This window comes from Ciconia boyciana, chromosome 16 (assembly GCF_034638445.1).
Source record: "Ciconia boyciana chromosome 16, ASM3463844v1, whole genome shotgun sequence".
Classification (NCBI taxonomy): domain Eukaryota; kingdom Metazoa; phylum Chordata; class Aves; order Ciconiiformes; family Ciconiidae; genus Ciconia; species Ciconia boyciana.
Window position 1 is genome coordinate 1401846 of NC_132949.1, and position 27669 is coordinate 1429514.

General features: G+C 71.1%; 1 protein-coding gene across 11 annotated transcripts; it reads left to right on the forward strand.

The window, feature by feature from the left end:
• On the forward strand, positions 1–27549 carry BAHCC1 (BAH domain and coiled-coil containing 1). Of its 11 annotated transcripts, none has more exons than XM_072880762.1 (27): positions 1–137; positions 2099–2435; positions 10896–11075; positions 12171–12293; positions 12761–14485; positions 14570–14675; positions 14777–14985; positions 15112–15270; positions 16526–16719; positions 17148–17505; positions 17597–18319; positions 19457–19641; positions 19759–19895; positions 20124–20225; positions 21051–21165; positions 21232–21493; positions 21718–21882; positions 22001–22326; positions 22555–22662; positions 22745–23007; positions 23106–23181; positions 23261–23369; positions 23476–23601; positions 23688–23861; positions 24380–25524; positions 26058–26294; positions 26391–27549. In XM_072880762.1, exons 2-27 carry the CDS (start codon positions 2261–2263, stop codon positions 26595–26597), a joined length of 7689 nt encoding a protein of 2562 aa, XP_072736863.1. In that variant the 5' UTR covers positions 1–137; positions 2099–2260; the 3' UTR covers positions 26598–27549. The 11 variants fall into 11 exon arrangements, with proteins under 11 accessions (XP_072736863.1, XP_072736864.1, XP_072736866.1 ...); XM_072880763.1 differs by having other exon boundaries at positions 23479–23601; XM_072880765.1 differs by having other exon boundaries at positions 21250–21493; positions 23479–23601.
• Positions 27550–27669: the final 120 nt, after the last annotated feature.

Sequence of the window (27669 nt, forward strand, 5' to 3'; positions counted from 1 at the left end):
CCCCGGTTCCCTTTGCTGCAGGAGCAGCCGGTGCATGGGCAGTGCACGGGCACCGGCAGGAGCACGCTGCGCACCCCGGCAGGGCCGCCCCGCGCCGGCGGGACCGCACTCGCCCCGCGCGCGGAACGCCTCCTCCGGTAAGTAACGGCGGGTGTACGGGCGGTTATTGTTGTTGTTGTTGTTGTTGTTCTTCGGGGGTTATTTTCCTTTTTGGCGCTTCGGTGTTATTATTTTGGGTCGCCTTCGCAATTTTTTTTTTTGGCGTTATGGGTTTTTTTGCCTTAAAAAGCCTTTTTTTTTTTTTGGCGTTAAAATATTTTTTTGCCTTAAAATCTCTTTTTGCGTTATTTTTCCTGCCTTCAAGTGGCTTTTTGCATTTTTTTCGCCTTAAAATGTCTCTTTGCGTTATTTCTTTTCCCTTAAAGTGTCTTTTTGCGTTATTTTTTTTGCCTTTACAATGTCCTTTTGCATTATTTTTTGGCCTTAAAATGTCCTTTTGCATTAATTTTTCGCGTTAAAATGGTTTTTTGCATTAATTTTTCGCGTTAAAATGTTTTTTTTTTTGCGTTATTTTCCTTGCCTTAGAATGTCTTTTGGCGTGATTTTTTTTTTTGCCTTAAAATGCCTTTTTACCTTATTTTTTGCGTTAAAACGTCTCTTTGCAATTTTTTTGGCCTCCGAATGTCTTTTTTTTTGCATTAATTTTTTGCCTTAAAATTTTTTTGCATTGATTTTTTTGCGTTAAAATTTTATTTGCACTAAACCGGTTTTTTTGGCCTTAATTTCTTGCCTTAAAACATTCTTTCCCTTAAAAACCTTCGCGTTAAAAATCCCCGCCTTACAATTCTGTGCGTTAGAACGTGGTTTGTTGTTTGTTTTTTTTTTTTTTTTTTTGCATCGAGCCTTTTCTGCCTTAGAATTTTTTTGCGTGGAATTTTTCGCCTCAAGTTATTTTCCCCCTTAACATTTTTTGTCTTTTTTTCGTTACGGTTTTTGTCGCCTTCACAGCCTGCCCTCTCCCCGGGCTCGCCTTCAGTTTTAGTTACCAAAATGCCCCTTTTCTGGCCGTGCGCGCGTTCCCGCTCCCGGGCCGCTCCGCCGCTCCCAGGACAATGCGGCCGCGCTCGCTCCGCCGCGGCCCCGGGCCGCGCAGCCCCGGGCCGGGAGGGGCCGCGGGCCCCCGGCCGCGCTCGCTGCTCCGCGCCCCTTTGTTCGCCGGCCCCGGCCCCGGCAGCCGCCGTCTCCCCGCCGGATCGGGCCCGCCGGCCCCGGCGCTGCCGAGAACAATGCCCCGGCGGGCCCGGCGCACCGGGCGGCCTCCGCGCCGCTTCGGGCGGGCGGGGAGCGGGGCCGGGGAGAGCCGGGGAGCGGCGGCCGCGCAGCCCGGGGCGGGGAAGGCGCCGTGCGGCGACCGGGGAGAGCGGGGTCCGTGCGCCGGGGAAGGAGCGGGGACGCGGGGCCCGGGGGAGAAGGGAAACCGGGGCGGGGAAGGCGACGGGAAACGGGGCCCGCGCACCGGGGAGGCCGGGGACGAGGCGAGCGCCACGCACCGGGAAACGGGGCCCGCGCACCGGGGAAACCGAGGGCGAGCGGGGGGCCGAGCACCGGGGGAATCGGGGTAAAACGCAGCCCGAGCACCCGGGGAAATAAGGGCCCGCGCAGCGGGGGGGGGGAACCGGGGCCCGGGCAGCGGGGCAGGGACGGGGCCGTGCACCGGGGAAGCGGGCCCCGAGCAGCGGGGAGAACAACGAGCGTTGCAGCGGGGAGCGGCCGGGCCCGAGCTCCGGGCGGCCGGGGCGGGGCGGGCGGGAGGCCGGGGCCGTGCTCCGGGAGCACCGGGAAACCGGGGGGGAAGGGGGGCGGCCGTGCACTGGGGGTACGGGGAAATGGGGGGGGGGGCTGTGCTCCAGGGATGGCGGCGGAGTCGGGGACCGTGCAGGAGCGGTAGCGGGGAAACCGGGGGCCCGTGCACGGGGGGGGGGGGGGGTACCGGAGAAGAAGGGGGCCGTGCACCGGGGGAACGGGGGATCCTGGGGGGCCGCAGCCCCCGGCCCGGCCGCGCTCTCCCTCACGTTCTCCCTTCTCTCCCTTGCTCCAGGAGCGGAGGATGAGCCGGCAGCCCCGGCGCGGAGCGCGGCTCGCCGCCGCCCAGCCCGGCCCGCCGCCGCGGCGTTGAGGATCGCCGGCCGCGCCGAGGAGCCGTGTCGGGGTCCCGCCGAGCCCCCCGCGGGCGACGCGCGGGCGGGTGGGTGTCCCCGGCATGGACGGCCGTGACTTCGCGCCCCCGCCGCGGCTGCTGTCGGAGCGGGGCAGCCTGGGCCACCGGCACGGCGCGGGGCGCGTGGCGGGTTCGGCACACGGTGCCGTGCAGCCCCCCGGACACTTCCAGCCCACCAAGTACTTCCCCGCGCCCATCGCGATGGCCACGCACACAGGTCAGAGGCGGCGGGGCGGGGGGCCGGGAGGGGCGCGGGGGCCCGGGGCGCCGGGGGGGGGGGGGGCTCGGCCTCCCCTTTGTGCCGCGCCCGCTGTCACCGCGCCCGGTGGTTTTGGGGGGTGGGTGTATGGGGGCTCACGCACACGGGGGGCATTTCCCCGCGCCCGCCCGCCCGCTCTGCCGGAGCAGGAGGAGCGCGACCCCCGGGCCGGCCCGGCGAGATCCCGGTGCCTGAACAAGGAAGCGTTTTCTGGGCGAACAAGGAGGCCGTTATGCGCGGGGCCGGAGCGGCGGTGCCGTGGCGCGGCAGCGGGGAAAGGCCAGCAAACCCCGGCTCTCTATAAAGCGCCGAAGTGTCAGGGTGAGAAGGGGTTTGCAGGGCAGGCGTTCGCCTCCGCAGCTGCTGTCCTGCCGGAGACGGACAAAGCACGGCGTGCGGCCGAGCACGGCACGGCCAACCGTGCCGGCACCGGGATGGGACTCGCCGGATCAGGCCACTGCGCCGGCATCCACAGCATGCGCTGCCCGCTCGGCTTTGTCTGCGGTGGCGTGTGCGGCGTGCGCTCGGCTGCGGCCGTGCAGGCCTAAAGCGGGGCGCAGGGTGCCCAAAGCGGGGTGCACGGCGCAGGGTGGCTTTGAGGGAGCGGGGGCAGCGAGCGGGGCGCAGGCAGCGGGGAGCCCATTTGCTGCCACCGAGCTCCGGGACGGAGCCGAAGCGGGAGCAGGGCCGGATCCAGTGTTGCGGCGTGCCGGCTCGGCACGGTGCTGCCCAGGGCCCCCCGCTTCCCGCCGGCACAGGCGGTTTTCTCGCCGCAGCACGGCAGCAGCGCCGGTTATTGTCGCCGCCTTGATGAGCTGTGAATACTAATAAAATTATATCTGCTTTAATGGGATTACAATTAGTGCGTGGATTAGGGCGGGGGGCATGGCCGGGCCGGCGCGGGGGTGGCGGCGGGGCTCGAGGCTCCTGGAAGGAGAGGGAAGGGGGGGGACACGGGGGGTGCCGGGGAGGCGGCACCGGATCAGGCCTGTGGCCAGGGCGGTTTTGCTTTGTGCCGGCAGCCCCGGCGCTGCGGCCGGGCCCCCCAGGACCACCACCGGGCTGGGGGGGGCCGCCCTGGCCTCCCCTTGGCTTTGGGGTGTAGGGGGCCTGAGTGGGGGCTTGGTGCCCGTCCCCAGGGTGGGGGACCAGGGTGGGGGCTCGGCCCCTCTCTGGCTTGCGGTGGCCGGAGGGGGGGGAATCCCCGGGGGACGCCGGCGCTGGGGTGCCGCTGGCTTCCCTCCGGCTTCTCGGCGTGGCGGTGTCCCCGCGGAAGCGGCGGCTGGACCCTCGCGCCCACCGGGGCCTGGGCGACACATGGGAGCCCGAATGCAATGGAGGTTGTTAAAATTAAATGGATCAGGCTAAAAATACCCCAGCAGAAACTCGCCTTAAAATAAAAAAAAAAAAAAAAAAGGAGAAGCCAAACCCAACAACAGAAAGAGCTAAAAATATTCGGCTTTGGCAGGGCCGGCGCAGCCGGAGCCGTTCCCGGCGAGTCGCGCTTGGAGGCTCCCGCGCGTACGGGAACGTTGCTCAAGCGAATAAAAATGATAATTTAGTGCCCGGCACGGTGCCGGGGCCAGCGGGAGGGGGGGTCCCTGGGCCCGGCACCCCGGTGTCCCCGCGGCGCGGCTGTGCCACGGGGCCGGGAGCCGTGGCAGCGTGCGGAGCGGTAATTAACGCCGATGATTGATAATTACCCCACCCAGCAAATAAAGCCAGCCCACGGTTTGCCGGGCAGTGGTGGCGGGGCCGGTGCGGCACGCGGCAGCCCCGGGGCATCGTGCCGGCCGGGGGGGCTCCGGCCACGCTCCCCCAAATGGCTCCCGGCAGCGGGCCGGACTACACCTCCCAGGAGCCTTTGCCGAGTGCCGGGGGCCGGAGGCTGCCCTGGGAAGGGGAGATAAAAACTGTTTAGCTTGATTTTATTAAAGCCATAATTCAGGGCTGCGCAGTTATTGCAAACAAATGCTTCGGTTTGCGTCTGGTTTTGGCACCGGGACCATGCAAATGACGGTGCGAGACGGCGCTGGAGCGTGAGGAGCCGCGGCCCTGCCCGGTGCTGGGGGGTCAGGGGCACGGGGACCCCCGGGGCTGCCAGGAGCCCAGCCCAGGCTGGGGTGCAGCCCCCGCTCCCCGATCATGGCACTGCCGGGGGCACAGCCCGGCTGGGGGCCGCGGTCCCACCACCCCGGCACACCCGTGCCAAGCGGGGCCGGGGGTCCCAACACCCCCGCCCCGGGCAGGGGGGTAGGAAACTTCGGCAGAGGCTCAGCCGAGCCCATGCTTTATGCCGGGGCCTCAATTTTTGTCCTTCTGACGTTTTTATGGACTAATATATAGTTGAGATCGCGCCGGGCTGTTTGTCACCGCGGCGGAGCCCTCGGTGCATTGCAATGTATAATAGCGCCGGGGGGGCTTGCACAAGCGCGCCGGGCTTTGCCGGGAGCACCGCTGCTGTGGCGGTGCCGGTGTGCAGCTTGACCCCGGTGCTGCTGCTTTGCATCCTGGTGCCGGTTTGCAGTCCGGCCGTGGCAGTTTGCAGCCCGGTGTTGGTTTGCAGCCCGGTGTGGGTGTGCAGTCTGGCCGTGGCCGTGCCGCTTTGCAGCCAGGTACGGGTGTGCAGCCCAGCCGTGGTGGTGCGGGTGTGCATCCTGGTGCGGGTGTGCGTGCCAGTGGTGGTGGTCGGGGCGGCGAGCCGGCGCTGGCGGCCGGCTGGGCTCCCGCAGCTGTCCCCCTCCCTGGATTAAGTTGCAGGCCGGGCTCAGGCCGGGTGCTGCGCGGTTCCCCGGCGTGGCTGGGGGGGGGGCGGATGGCGGGGGGCAGGTGGGGACGGTGACCCCCGGCCGGGGTGGTGATACGGGGCTGGGTGCCAGCGCTGCAGCCGCTCCACATCGCAGCTTCCTCATTAGTGACCGAAGACGGGGTCTGACGAGGAGCTGGGAGGCCACGGCGTGGCACCGGCACGGCTTTGGCACGGCCGTGGCACGGGGGCTCCCCGCTCCCCCCCTTGGCACCGCGTGCCAGCCCGGCCACGCCGCCGCATGCGCTGCATTTTAAAAAGTAGGTGTCAAAGTTAAAACAGATTTTGAGATTAACTCGTCTGCTCCTCGTTAGCCACACTTGTGCCGGGGTGGGACACGCGCGCGTGTGTCCGGTGGGAAGAGCGGGATGTGGAGAACCCCAGATCCTGTGGAATTACCCTGGAGTGGTTTCATCTGTTCGTTAGCGATTAGCTGGACCCGTGCGGAGACGCTGCTGCTGCGCACCGGGGCCCGGGGGGACGGGCGGCCTGAGCGGCCACACGGTGCGATCCGGGCAGCTGCCGTGAGCCCCGGTCACCGCCGGTAATAGCGGTGATTGCCCCAAAGTGGGGGAGCGCGGGGGGTCTCGGCACCCTGGGCTGCGGGCACCCGGCCTTTACCTCCCGTCCCTGCGTCCCCGGGGCTGCCTGGCCTGGGGGGGTCCTGTGCCCGGGGGGGGGCTGGCGGCAGTGCCGCCGGCGCTGCTGCCACCGGGTTCTGCGGGCCGTGCACCACGTGCACGGTGGGCTTGGCCGATCCCCGAGTGGGGGCTGGGGGTGCAGACGGGCTCCACGGAGCATTCGGGTGCCCCTCTGGGCACCCCTGGCTCCTCGGGACCCCCCGGCCCGGAGCATCCCCGTTCCCCCCTGCAGCCGGTTCCTCTCCCGGTGCTGATGGCAGCGATACGCGACAGCCGAGCGGGGAATTACGGAGGAAAATAAAAATAGCAGGATTTGGCGATTCGGTGGCTCTGCAGAGATTCACACGGGCTGCACCCCCCACCCCCCCCACCCCCTCCGCGGTAAATAAACACTCGCCCAATAATCTCATTCTTTGAGTTCTTCTTTATCCGCTCCGTAAAACGAAACAGATGGGCGCAGCACGGCCCTGCCTGCCGCCCTGCCTGCCGCCCTGCCTGCCGCCCTGCCTGCCGCCCTGCCTGCCCTGCCTGCTGCCCTGCCTGCTGCCCTGCCTGCCCGCAGCATTGCTCCGGGGCAGGATCCGACCCCATGGGGTGCTGGGGTCCCCCGGCCCTGGGGGGACAGAGGGGACGAGTCCTCGCAGCCCCTCGGGGTTGCTCCCTCCCGCGTAGCGCACGGGCAGCTGGGACCCCGCGGGTGCGATGCTTTGCAAGGGGTCACGGGGGGGATGGGGTCACCGTGGGCCCCAGGTTTGGGGGGGATCCCCTGGGGGGGCCACGTGTTTGGCCTCTATGGGACAGCAGGCACCCACGGGGCCGTGCAGCGTGGGACACTGGGACCCCCCGGGTCCTCCCTGGCTTCCCCACGGCCCCGGCCTGGGCCGGGCCTGCGGCTGCTCCCAAAATGGCCTCTGGGTTTTGCAAGCCGCGTGCGTCTGGCGTGCAAGCCATGCACTGGGCGTGCAAGTCGTCTGTGCCGGCCGTGCAGGCGGCGCGCACCGAGCAGCGTGCACCGGTCCTGCGAGCAGCGTGTGCCAGTCGTGCAAGGAGCACGCGGGGAGCAGCCCGCGTCAGCCGCGTGCGTCGGCCGTGCAAGGAGCGGGCACCGAGCTGCGTGCACCGGCCGCGCAGGCGGCGTGCGCCGTCCTCACGAGCAGCGTGCGAGCCGCGTGCGTCGGCCACGCGAGCCCCGTGCAAGCAGCGGGCACCGAGCGGTGCGTGCGCGCAGCCCCGGTGCAGCGCGCGGCCCCGGCGAGCGTGCAAGCGTGCGGCAGCGTGCAGCCTCTCTCGGCGGCTCCGGCTTCCCCTTCCCTCCGTCGAAAGCCGACAGCTTGCGAGTGGCACTTAGCACGGAGCGACTGCCGTGTGATTACCCATCGGATAACGTTTTAATTGTACTTCTGGCACTCTGTCAAGCTAATTTGAACTGCATTTCAATATTACAGCATTTATTTAGTGCCATAACAATATGGATTAATCTTAAATTATAACACCGAGGAAATTATATTACACTTATTTCCTATTTGCCAAATATTTAAAGGGGCTGCGTGGGTTACAAAGCGGGGGGGGGGGGCACATCCTGCCCGGGTCCAGGGACTGGGGGCGGCACCTTCCTGGGGTGCCCGGCCGTGGGGACACGGTGCGGGAGGGTCCCTGCCAGCTCCCGGTGTCTCCGCGTGCGGCCCCGGCCCCGGCCCCGCCAGGAATGTTCCAGCCCTGAAATAGCCGAGGGAGTAACCCAACCCTGCGCCCCGCGCACGTCCCCGCTGCCGTGGGGACCCGGGGACCGTCACCTTGCCCGGGGCTCCGGGGGGCTGCAGCCCCCCTGCCTCCCTCCGCAAAACAGAGCCCCTAAATATCAGGGTGCAGCCGTGCGCCCGTGCTGGGGGGGGCTGCTGGGGTGCAGCCCCCACCTTCCCAGAGCCACAGGGAGGGGCAGGGCCGGGGCGTCCCGGAGAGGGGGGCCGGCGACCACCTCCTTTTCCCGGCAGCGCCGCCTTGGGGACCCCGCTGCCGGCCCCCGGCCCAGAAACCTGCTGGGCCAGAGCAGCCGTGGCCGGAGTGACCCCCCCACGGGGCTGCGGCCCCCCCACGCCCGCCCTGGCCCCGCTTGCTGGCAGGGGAAACTTTCCATCTTCCCAGCACATTCCCATCTGCGCCGCGCTCGGCGTGGGGGTGAAGAGTGGCTGGGGGTGGGGGGGAGTGCCCCTTGCTGCCCCCCCCCGTCCCACCAGTGCCCACCCCCAGCCCGCGTCCCCCGCCCGGTGCTGTCGGTGCGGTTTGCTGAGACCTGGCACGATTGTCACATGTGTGACCCTCTGTGGATTTGGGGCCAAGGCGAAAAGCCCCCCCCCCCGGCCCGCCCCGGCTGCGGTTTGGCAGTGATGAGGGGAAGCAGCTTCGCTTCCCTCTTAACCCTTTCCTCCGGCTGCCGCCTCCCCCCAGCCCCGGTTGGGGGGTCCCGGGTGCCGCCAGCCCCAAAACCTGCCAGCACATCCCCGCCCCCTGCCCTGCCTCGGTTTCTCTGCCGCAGGGTCCGGCTTGGCGTGGGGGTGAGTGGGACATGACCAGGGGTGTGCCGGGGCGGTTGTGGGGTGGCCAGGGCCAGCACGGTGCCTTCACAGCCGTGCTGGAACTGCCGGAGTTCCCGGCATGGGCGTGAGGTGTGAAGCCCCACACGGCCCCCAAAAAGCCGCCAGAGGCCGGGACCGGTGGCCGTGGCCGGGGCCACCCTTCCCTCCCCGCTGGCGCCCAGCATGGGGGATTTTCTTGCCGGCCATGCTGGTGCCAGAGCCGGGAGCGGTGCCGGTGAGGCTGACTCACGGCGCTGGCCGCAGGGAGCCCGGCCAGGGAGTTCCCGGGCTGATGCTGCCGGGGGGCGGTGGGGGGCCGGGGTGGGACCCCGCTGCCCATCTGCCCCATGCTGGCAGCCAGTCCCACGGCGACGCAACCGTCCCGGTGTGGGGCTCCTCCGGCACTGCCAGCTCACGGGTGAGATGAGTTGTGCACGGTCTCGGGGACCCTCGCCGGCACCGCAGCTGGAGAGGGCAGAGCCGGGGGGGGAGGGGGGCTGCTCACTGACCGTGCGCCATGCCGTGCCATGCCATGCCGAGCTTTGCCATCTCGAGCCGTGCCACGCCACACTGAGCCGTGGCAACACGGGGCAGAGCACAAGCGTGCAAGGGGCCAAGGCGAGCGTGCATGTGGGCGTGTGAGGCGGGTGGGAACCGCACGGCCGGCCGCGGGGCCAGCGTGTGCCGGGGGATCCGGCCATGCCAGTGGGCGTGAGTCAGCAGGTGGGAGGTGTGGGGAGCGGCAGCCGCGGCCCCGCCAGCCCCGCTGGGACGCTCCACGCCAGCCCGGCCCCGCCGCCGTCGGGGGGGGGTGTTATTTTTTTACAGCCTGTTTCACAGCTTCCAGAAAAGGCTCGTTCTGGAAACCTCGGCTTCCTGCCCAGCGCAGCCGCCCGGCACGCTGCCGGCTCCACACCCCGCGGCGGGGTCCCCCAGCACGGCCGGGGCCGGGGCACACCGGGGCGCTTGCCCATGGGCAGCACCGGGCACAACTCCTCCGGCACGCGTTGGCACGGCCGGGCCGGCCCGTGGGCTGCGCCCACCCGTCCCGGTGCGTGCCAGTGCAGGGGATGCAGCGTCCGGCCCCGGGGGCGCGTGGTGCCGGTTCCCAGGGCCACGGACAGGGTGCGGCCATGCCCCCGGCCCACGCGGCCCCTGCCCGGGCTCGGTCCCCGGCCGGCCGGCCGGCGCAGGAAGGAGCGAGCTGCCTGAAACCACATCCCCGACACTCATCCCAGAGGCATCCCGGAGGGATTAGCTGGGGAGCGTGGGCCGGCTTAGAGAGCAAAGCATCGCTTCCTGCCCCGGCCGGGCGGCCGGCCAGCCCAGGCTCCTCCGCACCGTGCCGTGCCGAGCTGTGCCGGGGAGGGGGCGGGTGGCCGTGGCCCCGCCAGCCCACGTCGGCACACACATGGACGCGGGGAGCGGGGCCACGCGGCAAGGGGCGGATGGTGCTCCCCCCCCCCCCCCCCCCCCCGGCTCCCTCCCGGCCGCTGGCCACCGGCTCCGATGTTTCCACCGTGATCTCACAGCTCGGCCGGGGTGGGGAGCGCCGGCCTGGGCCTCCCCGGGGGGTGCTGGGGTCCCCCCAGGCTGTGGGGGAGGCCACGGGGGTCAAGGTGAGGGCTGCCCCCCTGTCCCGCGCTTCCCACGCTACCCGTGTCCTCCCTGCATGCCTGCTCCTCCCTGCACACGCGTGCACGTGTGCACGTGCACGCACATGCACACGCATGCACCCCTGCCCGCAGCCAGTCCCCCCCTGCCCCGTGGTGTCCCGGCCCTGGGGAGCTGCTGTCCTGGTCACGGGTGGCTGTCCCCGTGTCCCCAGCCTTCCTGCCACTGCCCATGCTGGGAGCGGGATGGCCCGGCTCGCCCTGGCACGGCTCGGCACAGCCCGAGCCCCGGGGAGGTCGGGCTCGTTCCCGGCAGCGGGGGCAGCCAGAGTCCATCAGCAGCTCAGAGCTGCCGCTGGAGCCGGGGGGAGAGCAGCAGCGTGGGGAGCCACACGCGTGTGCAAAGCCTCCCACGTGCCGGCACACGTGTGTGCCGCACACGTGTGTGCCACACACGGGGTCAGGGCAGGGCACCGGCGCCCCTCGCACGGCTCTGCTGCGCCTCGCACGCCCCGGTGCGCGTACCAGCCCTGTGGGGCCGAGGGGACGCGAGGGGTGCAATCGCGCAGGGGACGTGCGTGCACGAGAGGTGCGTGCGTGCGAGGGATGGCGCGTGCACAAGCAGTGTGCGCGAGGGACGCGCAAACGCAGCGTGGGCTGTGCGCAGCCCTGCAGCGGGCGCGGGTGCACGAGTGTGCACGAGCGTGCCCGAGTGAGCGTGGCGGGGCGGGCGTGCGAGGGGGCATGCGGGCAGCCCTCCCTGACTCTCTCCTGTCCCACCGCAGCCGGCAGCGGCCTGATGGGGAACGCGCCCACCTCCTCCTTCATGGGGGGCTTCCTGAGCAGCAGCCTGGGCTCGGGGGCACCCAGCCACCCCGCCGGCCCCACCGCCTCCCCGCCGGAGCCGGCTTTCCGCGGGCCTCACTCCGGCACCTCCCAGATCTGGTTCTCGCACTCCCACGAAGGTGAGCGGGCGCCGGGGCAGGGACGGGTGGCAGCGCCCCGGGGCGGGCGGGCAGGGTGTCCCCGTGGGGTGTCCCTGCGGGGTGGCCGGGATGCGGCCGGGGCTCTGCCCGCTGCTGGCAGGTGACGTCCGGCCCGCGCGGACGGGATCCGGACCTCCCAGGCGCTGGCACGCGGGGTGGTCGTGGCAGCCGGCCGGCGCGGGCGTGCGGTTGGCACGCAGCACGCTTCGGGGTGGCGGCGGGGGGGGGCAGCGTCCCCCACAGACCCCCCTGGGCATCCACGGGGACCAGGCTCAGCCTCCCACAATTGGGGCTCGGGGCGGGCTGGAGAGGCTTGTGCCGGGCTGGAGAGGCTCGTGCCGGGCTGCAGACCCCTGCCCCGCGCCAGGAGCTGGGCTGAGGCCAGGCCCGCTCATGTCACCGGTGATGAACCGGGGGCTGCGCTCCCCTCCCGCAGCAGGGACCCCCGTGCCAGGCTGCGGCATGGGGACCCCCGGGGCAGCGCCCGTGGCCCCGGTTAAACGGACACCCCACGCGGTGGGAGCGGGGGGCTCCCGGCGCTGCCCCTGGTGCCCCACGGCACGCCGGCGTCCCCGTCCCCACCTGAGCGGCCAGAGCGAGGGCCGACAGAGTTAAGGAGCGGGGAGGTGGTATTGGCGCGGGGCCCTGGCAGCCGGCCCAGCTGGTAGTTTGACCGGCTGCCAGTTGGCTCCCAGTGTGCCGGGGCCCGCGCAGCGTGCCGGGGGGGGCGCGGGGGGGGGCCGGGCAGCGCACGCGGTTCCGGCAGCGCAGCGCCCGCCGCTGATGGACGGCCCGCCCGAGCGTGCCGGCTAACGAGCCTGCGAGGGCCGTGCCGAGCCGCCGCGATGTGGCCGCCGCCGCCACGAGTCTGCGGGGTCTCAGCGGCAGCTGCCGGGCGGGCGGGGGGGTCCCTGGCCTGGAGGAATTACAGCCTCCGGCAAAGCATTCATGGCCGGAGCGGCGCGTGGCCGGGCTACTGCGGCGCGGTGCGTGCCGTGGCACGGCACGGAGGTGCCGTGGGGAGCCGTGTGCCTGCGAGTGTGCCGTGGCCCCCCTGACCGCTGTGCCCCCCAGCCCCGGGGTACCCCCGCTTCTCTGGGAGCCTGGCCTCCACCTTCCTGCCCATGAGCCACCTGGACCACCACGGCAACAGCAACGTCCTCTACGGCCAGCACCGCTTCTACGAGAGCCAGAAAGGCAGGTACCGGGGTCCTGGCATGGCACCGCGGTGCCACCACAACCTCTGGGGCCGGTCGGGGTCCCCCATGGGGGCATGTGTCCCCAGCCTGTCAGGGGACGGCGGGGAGGCTGCCGGGCAGGGGTGGGGGGCTCAGCACCCGTCCCCAGTGCCGGTGCCCGGCGTCGGGGCTGGCGGCAGAGCAAGCGCTGGGTCCCCGGGGAGGAGCGGGACCGGCGGGCACGGGGTGGTGGGCACCCGTCCCAGCCGCCGCTGCCGCTCTCGCTTTTCACAATATTGTGGCGGGCGCTTAATAGGGAACATTGTTTGGGTGGGAAATGGAGCTAATTAGGCCGTGCCTTCCCCCGCGCTCCTCCCCTGGTTAGCGGGGAGCCGGCGCTGGCACGGCTGCAGCCCCGGGTGCCCCGACCGCACTGTCGTTCGGCAGGGGGGCCGCAGGGGGCTCACCCATCGCCCTCCCCTCCAGATAACTTCTACCTGCGCAACCTGCCCGCCCAGCCCGCCCTGCTCCCTGCCGGCCACGGCTTCCCCGGCATCGCCCGTGCCGCCCCTGGGCCCCCCACCAGCTCCTGCAGCCGGGAGCGGGAGGCCGGACCCCTGCCCAAGACCCCCAAGGACTACGACCGCTTCCTGGCGGGCAAGGAGAAGGCGGGCAAGGGGGATCCCAAGGAGCGGCCGCCCGAGGAGGACCCCAAGGATCGGCACAAAGCGGTGCTGCCGGTGTCGCCGGAGGGGCACTGCAAGGAGGGACTGCCCCCTCGGGGGGCCGGCGATGGCCGCCCCAAGCACCTTGCCTCCTGCCTGCTGGGCGCCAAGGGGCTGGAGGGTGACGTCGGCCGCGCCGTGCTGCCCAGCTGTGCCGGTAGCGCCCTGCCCCGCGCCGGCCGCTGCAGCGCCAAGGAACCGTGCCGGGGCGAGCGGGAGCCGGGCGCCCCCGAGGCGCCCCAGCCCTACGGCGAGTGCATGGAGCGGCGGCAGATGCTGCACCACGCCGTTTCCTACGCGGTGCCCACCGGGCCGGCCCCGCTTGGCCCCGCCGCCGGCTCCTTCCCCTGCCTGCAGCTGCACGCCGGCTCCGAGGTGCTGTGCCCGCTGCCGGAGCCGGCCGGCCGGGAGCTGAAGCTGAGCGGGGCCACGCTGGTGCCCTCGGTGGGACACCTGACGGACAAGAGCCGCTCCTTCCAGGTGGCGGCGGAGGCCGGCGGGCTGGAGCGTGCCGAGGGCAAGGACCGGCACGCCGAGGTGGGGGCCGAGCCCCCGGCCGCTTACGGTGGCCCCTTCCACCACTCGCTGAAGGCGGAGGGCCCGGCAGAGCGGCGGCTGGAGTGGGGGGCTCCCGGCGCACGGCTGAAGGGGCTGGAGTACCTGGGCGGGGGGGCAGCTGAGGGGCCCCCCTTTGCCGGCCGGGGCCCAGCACCCAAGGGTGCTCTGGAGAAGGGCTACTTCGAGGTGCCGCCGGCACCCGACTGCTCCCGCGCCGCCCGCCCCGACCCCCTGGGCGTCCGGGTCGGCCCCTCCTGCTGCACTTTAGAGAAGGGCCCCCCCAAGGACCCCCCCCCGGGGCCGGGTCCCCAGAAAGTGGCACGGATCCGGCACCAGCAGCACCCCGAGGCGGAGGCGGCCGCGGCCGGCCCCGGCCCCGAGGGCAAGCGCAAGCCCCTGGAGCTGAGCGCCCTGGGCTACGGCGGCCCCCCCCTGCCCCCCTGGGGCGTGCAGGGCCAGGGCCCCCCCCTGGCCGTGGCGGAGGAGCGGAAGGGGCCCTACCTGGACCCCTTCGGCACGAGTCTGCAGCAGGCTGCGTTGATGACTCAGGGCTCGGTGCTGGGCCAGGAGGTGCCGGCCGCCCCGGACGAGGTCTCGGCCATGAAGAACCTGCTGAAATACAGCAACCAGGCGCTGCTGGGGGGGCAGAAGGGCCCCCCCTTCGTGGGGCTGGGGGGCGTCAAGGGCAGCTGCGCCCACCAGGACGCCAAGTTCCCCCCGGGGAAGGGGCAGCCGGAGCTGGAGCGGCCGGACTGTGCCCGCGGCCGGGAGCACGACGGGCTGGCCCCCGGCGAGGGCGAGGTGCGGCAGCCGCCCGTCGGCATCGCCGTGGCCGTGGCGCGGCAGAAGGACACGCTCGGACGTCCCGAACCCTCTTACGGCGGCGGCAGCTCTGGGCGGCAGGGCCGGGCGGCTGCCGGCATCAAAGGTATGGCCCGGGGAGGGGGGCCGGGGGGGTGGGGTGGGGGGCTGGTGGTGCCACGCTGATGCCGCCGTCCTGTCCCCGGCACAGCGGGCACCGCGCGGCCCATGCACCTCATCGACCTGGAGGCAGAGGAGGAGCGGGGCCGGCTCTGCGAGGAGCGCCTGGGGCTGCCGGGGCGAGAGCTCCTTCTCCAGTAAGCGCCCGTGGCGGGGGGACGGGGGGGTCCCCGCGTGCCGGGGCTGGTCCCTACGGTGCCACCCTGCCCCTCGCCCCGTGTTCCCCTTCTTCCTGCAGGGACAACAAGGACCTGGTGGAGTTCGCCCGGATGCACCCGTCCGGGGGGTGTCCCGGTGAGCTGACCCCCCACCTGATGATCGCCGGGGGCTCCTCGCTGCCGGCGGGGCAGCTCGGGGGGGACCCCGCTGCCCACGCCCACCCGGCACACACGCACTGGCTGCCCCGCACCCGCAGCCCCTCCATCTGGATGGGGGGACACTCCTACGGTCAGCGCTGCCGGCAAACGGGATGGGGGGGGGGGTGCGGGAGGGGGGCCGGCTGGGTGCGTCCCCCCCCCGACAGCGGGGTGCTGGCCCCCCAGCCTCTGTGCTGACAGCCCCCCGGCCCCACAGGCATCGGCCACCCCGCGCTGCACCAGAACCTGCCGCCCGCCTTCCCTGCCTCCATGCCCAGCACCATGCAGCCCGTCTTCCCCCTCTCCCAAGACCCCCCTGCCCAGCTCGTCATCCTGCCCACCGAGCCCCCCGCCCACGGCACCCCCCACACGCTGGGTGAGCCTGGGACGGGGGATGGCGGTGGGCGTGCCCCCTTGTGTTGGGGGCCCCAGGGGTACTGCTGTGGGGTTTGGGGCTGGAGGTGCTGGTGGGGGGGAAATGGGGTCTCTGGGTGCTTTTGGGGGTGCAGGAGTGGGAGATGGGTCCCTCTGGGTGTGTTTGGGGGTTCAGGGGTGGGAGATGGGTCCCTGTGGGTGCTTTTGGGGGTGCAGGGGTGGGAGATGGGGACCCTCTGGGTGCGTTTGGGGGTTCAGGGGTGGGAGATGGGTCCCTCTGGGTGCGTTTGGGGGTTTAGGGGTGGGAGATGGGTCCCTGTGGGTGCTTTTGGGGGTGCAGGGGTGGGAGATGGGTCCCTCTGGGTGCGTTTGGGGGTTTAGGGGTGGGAGATGGGTCCCTGTGGGTGCTTTTGGGGGTGCAGGGGTGGGAGATGGGGGACCCTCTGGGTGCTGCTGGGGGTTGGAGATGCAGGGGAGGGTGATGGGGTCCCTGCTGGTACTGCTGTGGGTGCAGGAGTGGGAGATGGGTCCCTGTTGGTGCTGCTGGGGGTGCAGGGGTGGGAGATGGGGTCTCTGTGGGTGCTGCTGTGGGTGCAGGAGTGGGAGATGGGTCCCTGTTGGTGCTGCTGGGGGTGCAGGGGTGGGAGATGGGGTCCCTCTGGGTGCTTTTGGGGGTGCAGGGGTGGGAGATGGGTCCCTCTGGGTGCGTTTGGGGGCTCAGGGGTGGGAGATGGGTCCCTGTGGGTGCTTTTGGGGGTGCAGGGGTGGGAGATGGGTCCCTGTGGGTGCTTTGGGGGTGCAGGGGTGGGAGATGGGTCCCTCTGGGTGCGTTTGGGGTTTAGGGGTGGGAGATGGGTCCCTGTGGGTGCTTTTGGGGGTGCAGGGGTGGGAGATGGGGGACCCTCTGGGTGCTGCTGGGGGGTTGGAGATGCAGGGGAGGGTGATGGGGTCCCTGCTGGTACTGCTGTGGGTGCAGGAGTGGGAGATGGGTCCCTGTTGGTGCTGCTGGGGGTGCAGGGGTGGGAGATGGGGTCTTTGTAGGTGCTGCTGGAGGCACGGGGGGAGGATGGGGTCCCTCTGGGTGCTTTTGGGGGTGCAGGAATAAGAGATGGGGGTCCCTGCAGCTGCCGGGTGTGCAGGGGTGGGAGATGGGGTCCCTGCGGGTGCTGCCAGGGTTGCAGGGCTGGGGAGGGCACTGCTGGGGTCTGCAGGGCGACCCTAAGGCGGGTCCCTGATTGACCCCCCGCCACCGGCAGCCGACGTGATGGACCAGGCATCGCTGTGGCCCCCGATGTACCCGGGCCGGGGTCCCGGCGCCCACCTGCAGCACACGGGGCAGCTGCCCGTGTACTCGCGCTCCCAGTTCCTGCGGCAGCAGGAGCTCTACGCCCTGCAGCAGCAGCAGCGGGCGGCCCAGGCCCTCGAGATCCAGCGCCAGGCGCACGTCCAGGTGCCCACGGGGCTGGGGGTGGCGGGGGTGAGGGGGCGGGGGCGCGGGGTTGTGGGGCTGGGACGCGGGGCTGGCTCGAGGACGCGGGGCTGGCTCGAGGTTGGGGCGTAGGGTGGGGATGCGGGGCTAGGAGGGGGCTGGGGTCGGAGAGGCAGCGCGGGATGTGGGGCTGGGTTGCGGGATGTGGGGCTGGGGTGTGAGACGCTGCTGCGCGAGGGGCAGGGCAGGGGGGATGCGGGGCAGGGCTGGGGGGCTGGGGCCGGGCAGTGGGGCAGGGGCCGGGCCGTGGGGCTGGGCTGTGTGGTGCTGGGCAGGGCTGGGGGATGCGGGGCCGGGATGTGGGGCAGGGTTGCAGGGGGCTGGGCAGGGCTGCGGGGCAGGGGCCGGGCTGTGGGGCTGGCATGTGCCGACCTCGGTGTCCCCCGCAGCGGAAGCCGGAGGAGCAGCCCCTGGAGCTGGAGGACGGGGGTCCCGAGAAGCCCCTCAAACCCTCCCACAAAGCAGTTGCCTTAAACCCCCCGGCCAAGGGCCTGTCCTCGGCAGCCCCCGGGCCCCCCAAGCTGTCCCCTTGCTGCCACTCTCCCGCCCTGCGGCACCCGGCCAAGTGCCCCGTGGCCCTCCCTGCGGCCCCCTGCACTTTACCCGTCTGCCCCGCCGCCAGCTCCGCCGTGGCCCCCCGCTCCCCGGCCGACAGCCCCCTGCCCGTCCAGAGCAAGGGCAGCGACGGCGAGGACAAGCGCGGAGAGGGGCAGCCGCCCCGCGACTACCCCAAGTCCCTGGAGCCAGGTAGGACCGGGGCGGCGAGGAAGAGGAGGGCGGCTGCGGCGCCGGGGGGGTGCCGGGGGGTCCCTGTTGAGCATCGCCTGCTTCCTTGCAGACCTGCCCCCCGGCTACAGCTACCCAGCCGCTGGCATGGGCTTCTCCGAGGCGCACTCCGCCGAGCCGGCTGACCCCGACACTATGCACGCCGGCTCCCCGCCGGCTGAGCCGGAGCAGTCCCGGACCTTCAGCCCCGCCGGGGAGGTGCTGCGGGAGCCGGGCCCCCTGCGGGAGCCGGCAGCTGGGGGGGCGATGGCCGAGGGTCCCGGGGCGCTGCTGCACCGTCACCACCTCCTCCTCGCCCCGGGGTCCCTCTGCGGCGAGCGGGGGCCGGCCCCGGCCGCGGGGGCTGCCGAGGAGCGGGCGCCGGTGCCCTTTGGGGTGCGCCGGGAGGCGGCTCAGGGAGCGCCGGAGCAGAGCCCACCGGAGCAGCAGCACCCGGTGCCGGTGGTGGGGGCCTCCCCGCTGCCCCCCGCTGTGGAAGAGGAGGAGGAGGAGGAGGAGGAAGAGGGTGACAGTGATGGCTCGGAGCCGGAGGGCAGCTGCGACGAGGAGGATGGCGACAGCCCCAGCGGGCGACAGGGCTGCCCGGGCGGGCTGGAGGCCCTGATTGCCGCTGGCATCGACCTGGGGGAGCTGCCGGCGCTGGGCTCGCCCAGGGAGCCCCCCCCGGCCCCCCCCTCGCCCGCCCCCCACGCCTCAGGGATCCCTGGCATCGCCCTGCTCAGCGAGCTCGCCGACCTGGAGCTGCGCCGGCGCCGCTGCGACCTGGCCCTGGAAGGTGAGCGGCCCCCGGTGCCCCCCAGCACCCCCTGCCCCACGGCACCCTGTCCTCCCGGTGCCCCCCGTCCGGCGGTTGGGCGCCCCGGCGCCCCCCGCCCGCAGCGCTGCCAGCCCGCGGGGGCGCGTGGCGGGTGTCGCGCGCAGGGCTTGCAACGGGGGGCTCGTGTGGCGCGCGCGGGAGTGGGGCCGCTTTTGCACAAGCTCTTGCACAAGCAGGGCTGGGCAGGGCGCCTGCGGTGCAGCAGAGGGGGGGGGCTGCCTTTGCGTTTTTGGGGCTGGGGGGCCGCACGCGTGTTGGCGGTGGGGGGCCGCGCGCCCATTCGCGCCGCGGGGCCGCACGCGCGCCGGCGGCAGCGGGAGCGGGCTGCCCGCATGCTGGTGGTGCAGCGCGGTGCCCGGCGGCTGGGCCCTGCTCGCAGCCCGGCTCCGGGGCTCTGCTCCAGCGCTGGCTCCGGGCAGGCGCCGGGATTCCCTCCCGGCCCGGCTCCCCCAGGGAATCCCGGGGGCCCCGGCGGGGAAGGCCGGCCGGCCGGCCTGGCACGTCCCCAGCGCCGCCGCGGGCGGGTGGCAGCGGGGCCCCACGTGCTCGGTGCTGCCCGCGGCCGTGCGTGGCGTGGGGCCGTGCCGCTGTGGGGCGGGGGGGCGGGGGGTGGTGGCCGTGGGGCCCCGCTCCCCGCTGCTCGCCCCGCCGCAGATGGGGCGGCCGGATGGGGTGCGTCACCGCGTCCCTCCCAGCCCTGGCCTTGGCTCCGCTCGCCGATGAGTTCATCGCTGGCCGCCGCTGCGCGCCTGGCCCCGGCCTCCCCCGGCCCCACGGCCGCCCAGGGACGCTGGCCATGCCGCACGTGCGGCACCCTGTGCCCCGTCCCCCTGCCCGCCGCCACTCCCTGTGCGGCCCCACGGCCGCCCCCGGACACCCCGCTCGTAACATGGCACCCCGTGGCACGGCCCCGTGCCCCACGGCACCCCCTGCCCCACAGACACCCCTTCTCTCCCCGCACGGCCCCCGTGGTGGTTCTGGTGCCAGCGTGGCGCGTGCGTGCGTGCACGGGCCGTTGCACAAGCGCGCACGTGGGGCAGCGCGGGGGTCCGGGGCGCGTCTCGTGCTGGCCCCGCTGACCTCCCGTCCCGGCAGGGGAGGACGAGGACCTGCTGGCCTTCAACCTGCAGAACCTGGCCACGGTGGCGGCCGCCTGGTCGCTGGTGGAGGCGGCCAGCCGGGAGGGCAGCCCCCCCGTGCTCAGCCCCCTGCCCACCTCCCCGCCGCCCCGCGCCCGCGTCCCCCGCCGCAAGTACACCTGGACGCCCAAAACCAAGGCCGTGAGTGTTTCCGCGTGTGTGGTCGGTGCGGGAGGTGGGATGAGTTGTGCCCGGTCTCAGCCCGGGGGCTGAGGCTGCCGGCGCTGCGAGCTGCCCGCCCCCTCCCCCGGCCCCCAGGTTTGTCCCCTGAAGGCGGCCATCGAGCAGCTCAACACGCAGGAGGTGGAGGTGCGGATGCGGCTGGCCGAGCTCCAGCGCCGCTACAAGGAGAAGCAGCGGGAGCTGGTGAAGCTGCAGAGGCGGCACGACCACGAGTACGTCCCCGTTCCCGTCCCCGTCCCTGCTGGGTCCGGGGGGGCAGGCGGGGAGGTGGCCCGTGGGAAGCGGGGAGGCCGGGGAGGGAGCGCCCTCCGCCGAGTGGGACGGCGGTGGCAGTCACCGGTGTGATGAGTTTGGGGCCGTCCTCAGTCCGGCTCGGCGGAGGGGCACCGCCTGCGGCAGCCGCGTGGCTCAGGGTGCCCCCGGTCTTGCCGCGGCTGCAGGCGTGACGAGAGCTCCCGGAGCCCGGCGCGGCGCGGCCCGGGGCGGCCGAGGAAGCGCAAGCACTCCAGCACGCTGGGCAGGGCCGAGAGCCGCAAGGTCAAGTGAGTGACCGGCGCCGCGTGCCCTCCTTGTCCCCGGGGACGGGCCACCAGCCCTGCTGCCGGGGGGTCCGGCCGTCCCGCCGTGGGGGTGTCGCTGCTCAGGGGCCGCCCCATCGCATCCCCCCCCGCCCCCGTCAGCAGCAGCCGCATTTCGGGGCGGGGGGTGAGGGGGTCCGGCCACTCGCTCCGGCGCGCTCCCGCTCTCAGCCCGCTTGCGGTGGGGGGGCTCGGCTGGGCGGCAGCACCGCGTCCCCCCCCGCCGGCTGCGGGAGCAGCGTTGCATAAAAGCCTCTTTATCTGCGCCGTATAAAGCCATTGGTCACGCTGCAGCGGCGTTCATCGCTGCCGGCGCTTTATTATTACCCATTAGCCGCCCGGCGCAGCCGTTTCCCCACTCCCGGGCCCTGTATAATTGTCCTTCTCCGCTACAAATTGCCTCTCCCGACAGGCCCATTTGCATAAATCCTCCGAGCGAGTCCAAACACGCTTGGAGCGCGTGTGCGCGCGCGGCCCCCGGCCCCCCCGTTTGGTAATAACAGTTAAATCTGCGCTAAATGGTTCCTTCAATTAAGACGGAGGCGAAGAGGGGGGAAAAAAAAAAAAAAATTAATCTCTAGGTTTTATGTCACAAAACATTAGCGAGCGAGTGAAGGTTACGGGGCAGGGGAGAAAGAAGGGGGGAGCTGGCGGCGGACGGGGGGTGCAGGATGTGGCTGGGGGTGCAGGATCGATCCGGGGGTGCAGGATCCAGCCAGGGGGGTGCGGGATCCATCGGGGGGAGGGGGGGTCCGGCGGGCGCCGTGCCCACGCTGCGCTCCCCTCCAGGGCGGTGAAGACCAGCCTGTCGCTGCTGTGCGCCGAGCTGCGGGGGGACCCCGAGCCCAAGAAGAAGATGAGCAAGCTGGCCGAGGCGGCGTTCGGCAGCCTCAAGGGCTCCCCGGTGAGTCTGGACCCACCACCGGCCGACCCCACCCCGGGGCTGGGGGGGTGCCAGCCCCCTCCCGAGCCTCCCTGTGCCCCCCAGGAGAAGGTGCGGTGCAAGAAGAGCGGCTCGCAGGGCAAGCTGGCCTGCAAGGTGGCTCACAAGGTGTCGCAGCTGAAGCAGAAGGTGAAGAGCAAAGGGCTGCCCGCTGGCATCAGCCCCTTCCGCCGGAAAGACCCCAACCCCAGTGGCCGCATCCAGAAGAAGCTGTCCCGTCCCAAGAGCTCCAAGGCCACCAAGTACCAGCCGCAGGACCCCGATCCCCGCCAGCCGGCGGGCTTCAAAGGCAAGGCCGGCACGGGGCTGCGCGTGCGGAGCGGGTGCCGGGGGGCCGGGCCATGGGGGTGCATCCAGCCGCAGGGGTGGCTTGTGCCGGGGGGTCCCGCAAGGCTGGGGTCAGCCCCAGCCCACCCCGTCCTGCACGGGGAAGCAGCATCTCCCTGGGCGTGGGGGGTGCAGGGGCCACCCTGGGTGCACAGGGTCCCTCATTGCTGCCCCTTCCTCTTGCAGACGAGCACGATGGGGACACAGACAGCGAGGACGGTGACGACGAGCCGGGCTTGTCCCTGCTGCCCTCGGTGCCCGTGGCCGTGCTCGGACCCTCCCCGTCCTCCGTGGTGAAGATGGAGGCCAACGAAAAGGCGAAGAAGAAGAAGGAAAGGCAGGGATTGCTAGGTAACGGGATCGCCCCGCGGGGATGCCAGCGGTCCACAGGGGACGGGGACCCCCTGCGCGCACGCACCAGGGCCGGGTGGGCGCCCACGTCGTGCCCTGAGCCCTGTCCCCCCCACAGGGCCCTGCCGCCTCGGCAGCCCCGAGGGCGAGGTGAAGATCAAGCGGCGGCCGGTGAAGCCGGGGACCGGCAAGCTGGAGAAGGTGCCGGCGCGGCGGAAGGCGGGCGGCTGCGAGGAGGGCGGCAAGAAGAAGCTGAAGGCCAAGCCCAAGGAGAGCCTCCGGCCACCGGCCCCCAGCGGCCCCAGCGCCCCGGCCCCCGCCGGCAGCCTCTTTGCCGGCACCGACCCCCGGCACTTCGGGCCGAGGGACGAGGGGGCTCGCCTGGCCAGCGAGAGGCTGAAGAAAGCCACACGCAAGAGCAAGGTGCTGCAGTCAGCCCTGAGGGTGAGTGCGGGGGGCAGAGGATGGGGGGGGCACCCAGGGACCGCGGGGTGCAGAGGGATGGGTGCAGGGTTTGCGCAGGGGCTGGGGGTGCTGAGGCGGTTGGCAGCACCGACGGGCCCGTGGGGTGCGGGGGCTGGGGTGGTTGGGAGCCGCTGGTGGGCCCCAGAGGGCTGGGGTCGCCGTGGGGGGGGGGCCCTCGGCCGGCTCTGACCCCCTCCCCTCCCGCAGCGAAAGAACGGGGCGCTCTCGCTGGCCCTCTCCCCCCGGAGCGCCAAGACCATCCTGAGCAAGGGCAAGAAGCTGGCCAAGGTGAAGAGCAAAGTGGCCACCAAGCAGGTGAGAGGCAGGGGCTGGACCCGTGCCCCGGCACAGCCCCCTCCCCGTGCCCCCCGCCCACCCTGCGCTCCCTTTCCCGCAGTGCAAGGGCCGGGCGGTCAGCAAGCTGCTGGAGAGCTTCACCGTGGAGGACGACTTCGACTTCGACGACAACAGCAGCTTCTCGGAGGAGGAGGAGGAGGGGGGCTGCCTGGCGGGGGTGGCACGGGTGGGATGCCGCTCCCCCCTGCCCCACGCCTGCGCCATCCAGAAGGAGGATCTGCGGGACGGGCTGCACATCCTCATCCCCAAGGAGGACAGCCTGCTCTACGCCGGCAGCGTCCGCACCATCCAGCCTCCCGACATGTGAGTGGGGGCCGGGGTGGGGGTCCCTGCCGCGGGCGGGGATGCCGGGGCGGCCGGGCGGGCGCTGAGCCCCCCCCCTCTCCGTGCCCCCTCCCCAGCTACAGCATCATCATCGAGGGCGAGCGGGGGAACCGGCAGCGAATCTACTCGCAGGAGCAGCTGCTGCAGGAGGCGGTGAGCGGGGCGGGGGGCCGGGGCGGGGGTCCCGGCGGGCGGCGCGCCCCACGGAGCCCAGCACGCCGCTTCCTTGCAGGTCCTCGACGTCCGGCCCCAGTCGCGACGCAGCCTGCCGCCGGGCACCCGCGTCTGCGCCTACTGGAGCCAGAAATCCCGGTGTCTCTACCCAGGGAACGTGGTGCGAGGTGAGGAGCGGCCGCGGGTGGCTGGTGGGGTGTGTGTGGGGGGTGGCCGGCGGGGCCGGGGGGGGTCAGGGACCCCTGCCCCATCCCGATAGCCCTCCCCGTGCAGCAGGCTCCTCCAGCGATGAGGAGGAGGACGACCCCGAGGCGGTGATGGTGGAGTTCGATGACGGGGACACGGGGCACATCGCCGTCTCCAACATCCGCCTGCTGCCCCCCGACTTCAAGATCCAGTGTGAGTGGGCCGGGGCGGGGGCCGCGGGCAGGGGGTGGGCGGGGGGGGGCAGCGGGGCTGGCCCTGACCCCGCGCTCTGCCCGCAGGCACCGAGCCGTCCCCCGCGCTGCTGGTCTCCAGCTCCTGCCGGCGGACGAAGCGGTCGTGCGGCGACGTGCCCCCGCCCAGCGAGCTGCCCCCCAGCCTCTGCCCGGACCGCCATGACGGCCCCGAGCCCCCCAAGAACTCGGGCAAGAAGGCGGCCGGCAAGGACAAAAGCGGTATTGGGGGGGGGCTGCCACACATGGACCACCTTCCCCTGGGGTGCCCAAGGGAGGGGGTGCCAGCAGTGCTGGTGTGAGGGATGGTGGGATGCGGGGAAGGGTGCTGGGATGCGGGGAAGGGCGCTGGGATGCAGAGAAGGGCGCAGGGATGCGGAGAAGGGCGCTGGGATGTGGGGAAGGGCGCTGGGATGTGGGGAAGGGTGTTGGGATGCAGGTGTGGGGGAGGATAGGAGACAGGGAAGCAGGCAGGGATGCAGGCAGGAAGAGGGGATGCAGGGAAAGATGGGGTGCAGGGGTTTGGGAGCGGGGCACGGCAGGACGCAGGGAAGGGCGCAGGGCCGGGGATGGAGGGAGGGGGTGGCGCAGGGCGCCGCAGCGACAGGGGAACGGAGATCAGGCTGCAGGGAAGGCCGTGCAGGATGGGGGGCAGTCCCGGAGCATCCCTGCCTCGTCCATCTGTCCGTCCGTCCTCCCTCGCGGCCGCCAGCCCCCTCCTGACCCCCGTCTCCCGCCAGGCAAAGCCACGGAGGTGCTGTCGGGCGGCAAGGCGCCGGTACTGAGCGAACCCTTCCTGGGGCGGCGCGGCGGGCCGCTGCTGAGCTGGTCGGCGGTGGCGCAGACGAAGCGGAAGGCGGCGAGCAAGGGCACGGCCGTGCTGCAGAACCTCTTCCAGGTCAACGGCAGCGCCAAGAAGCTGCGGGCCAAAGAGGCCATCTTCCCCGTGCACCACCACCACCACCTCGCCGCCCCCGTCTTCGGCAACGGCTTCGGGGCCGACTCCTTCAGCCGCATCGCCAGCTCCTACGCCTCCTTCGGGGCCGGGGCTGGGCTGGTGCTGCCGGCTGCCCAGAAACTCCTGCGCTCCAAGAAGGCCGAGCGGCTGGAGGCAGAAATGGGCAAAAGCAGCCGGAGAAAGGCAGGCAGTGAGTACCTGGTCAAGCTGGACCACGAAGGGGTGACGTCCCCCAAGAACAAGAACTGCAAGGCCCTGCTGCTGGCTGAGAAGGACTTTGGGGCCAAGCTGGAGCGGCCCCTGGCCAGCCACGGCTATGCCCACGCGGCCCTGGCAGGCAAGGATAGGAAGGGGCGGGCGCCCGTGCACCAGCTGCCCGTGGGGCTGGCGCTGCGGAAATACTCGGGCCAGGCCGAGTTCACCCTGAACTGCGACAGCGACTGCCACAGCTCCTACTCGGACATGGACGAGGATGAGGAGGCGGGCGGGCTGGGCGCCGACGTGCCCTCGCGCTTTATGACCCGCCTCTCAGTTTCCTCCTCTTCCTCGGGCTCTTCCACCTCCTCCAGCTCCGGCTCCATCTCCACCTCCAGCCTCTGCTCCTCCGACAACGAGGATTCCTCCTACAGCTCCGAGGACGAGGACTCCACGCTGCTCCTCCAGACCTGCCTCTCCCACCCGGTGCCGGCGCTGCTGGCGCAGCCGGAGGCCCTGCGCTCCAAGAGCGGCGCGCCGCAGCGCTGCTTCCTCACCAAGGCCGCCGCCGCCGGCCCCAAGGCCAAGCTCAAGCGCAAGGAGGCCCTCAGCTTCTCCAAAGCCAAAGAGTTCTCCCGGAGGCAGCGCCTGCCCTCGGTGGAAAACCGGCCAAAGATCTCCGCCTTCCTGCCCGCGCGCCAGCTCTGGAGGTGGTCGGGGAACCCCACGCAGGTACGGCCGGCGCCTGCCGCAGGCGCCCGCCGCTCGGCACGGCCGGGGGGAAGGAGCGGGCACGGCACCTGGGGGCACGGGGCACGGGTGGAGGGGTATGGGTGCGTGGCAGCGTGCGTGGGTGCAGGGTGCACGGGTGCCTGGCAGGGTGCCTGCGCACGGGCAAAGCGCATGGGCGCGTGGGTGCAGCAGGGTGCCTGCGTGCACGGGGCAGGGTGCCTGGGTACGCCGGCCGTGGCACCCGGGTGCACACAGGGCCAGGTACCTGTGTGCGTGGGACGTGGGCGTGACGCTGGGCAGGGTGCCTGGGTGCGCGGCGCAGGGTGCTGGGTACAGCGGCTGCGGCGCTTGGGTGCACGGGGCAGGACGCCTGTGGGGTGCGCGGGGCTGGATGGGTGCTGTGGGAACATCCCGCCCCGGCTCGGCGCTGCTTCCCCCGGCTGCCCGGGGTCTGGCGGGGCGGGTGTGTGTGGGGCTGGGGGTCCGCACGCCGTCCCTGACCCCCCGCCCCGTTCTCCCCCCCACCCCCGCAGCGGCGGGGCATGAAGGGCAAGGCGCGGAAGCTGTTCTACAAGGCCATCGTGCGGGGCAAGGAGACGCTGCGCATCGGGGACTGCGCCGTCTTCCTCTCGGCCGGGCGGCCCAACCTGCCCTACATCGGGCGCATCGAGAGCATGTGGGAGTCCTGGGGCAGCAACATGGTGGTCAAGGTCAAGTGGTTCTACCACCCCGAGGAGACCAAGCTGGGCAAGCGGCAGAGCGACGGCAAGGTGAGGAGCGGGCCGGGGCGGGGGGGGGGGGGGGGGTGGCACGCCGGCGAGGGGGGGCGGCCGGTGACGCCGTGTTGTCGTCGTCCCCCCCCGCAGAACGCCCTGTACCAGTCGTGCCATGAGGACGAGAACGACGTGCAGACCATCTCCCACAAGTGCCAGGTGGTGGGACGGGAGCACTACGAGCAGATGACCCGCAGCAAGAAGTACCAGGACCGGCAGGACCTCTACTACCTGGCGGGCACCTACGACCCCACCACGGGCCGGCTGGTGACCGCCGACGGGGTGCCCATCCTCTGCTGACCCCCCGTGCCCACCCCGGGCGTGGGGAGGGGGACAGGGACGGGCAGCTCCCCCCGCGCGTCCCCTCGGCCGCGGGGCTCCTTCCCGGCAATTATGCAAAGCCCGGGGTGGCCGGGGGGGGGGGAGGTGAGGGGGGTTGCGGGGGCATCATCATCGTCGTCGTCGCGGGGGGTGCGGGGGGGCTCCCCTACAAGCCATACTTTCCCTAGTACCTCTGACTGTTTGCCAGCAGGTAAAGCAGAAATCAGGTGTGTTGTTCTATTTATTTTGCGTGTAAATATTGTATTTCTTCCGGGAAGTTTTATGGAAAAACAGATGAACCAACAAAAAAAAAAAAAAAACCAACAACCCCAACGACAAAAAAAGACAAAAAACCAACAAAAAAAATTAATAATAATATGGGGCGGGGGGGGGGTCGCGTTTCCGTTTCAGTGCACTGTTTCCCCCAGCCTGGCTGGGACGAGGACAGCGGGGGAGCTCTGTATATAGGGGGGACGCGGCGGCAGGGCGGGGGGCTCGGCCCCCGGCACGGCTGGGGCGCGGAGGCGGGCAGGGGGCTGGCGGGGCGGCTCTCCCGGCCCCCCCCCGGGGTCCCGCCGCAGCCGTCCGGCCCCAGTGCAATAGCGGGGCGGCCGCGGTGCCGGCGGACGCTGGCCCGTCCCGCCGAGCTCTGCCCGCCGCTGCCCGCCGCTGCCCGCCGCCGCCCCGCGCTGTAAATGTGTACAGGCCGCACGGCGGCGGCGGGGGCTTTTCCAGTGTAAACACTAAAAAAACACAAAACGAGACAAAAAAAAACAAAACAGAAAAACCAATAAGAAAAAAAAAAGGAAAAAAAAAGGAAAAAAAGGATTAAAAACACAAAGGTTTTATGAACAGCAAACTCTATGTAAAGGCCTTTTAGTATGGAACTTTTTTATTGATAACTTGGCTTATGAATAAATATATGAACCGTTGCTGGCGCCGGCTCTGCTCGCTGCTCTGCCTCAGTTTCCCTCCCGGCGCGGCCACCCCCAGCGGCACCCTGCTCCTCCCCCAGTTACGGGCACCCCCGGCCGGACCCTGACCCCCTGTT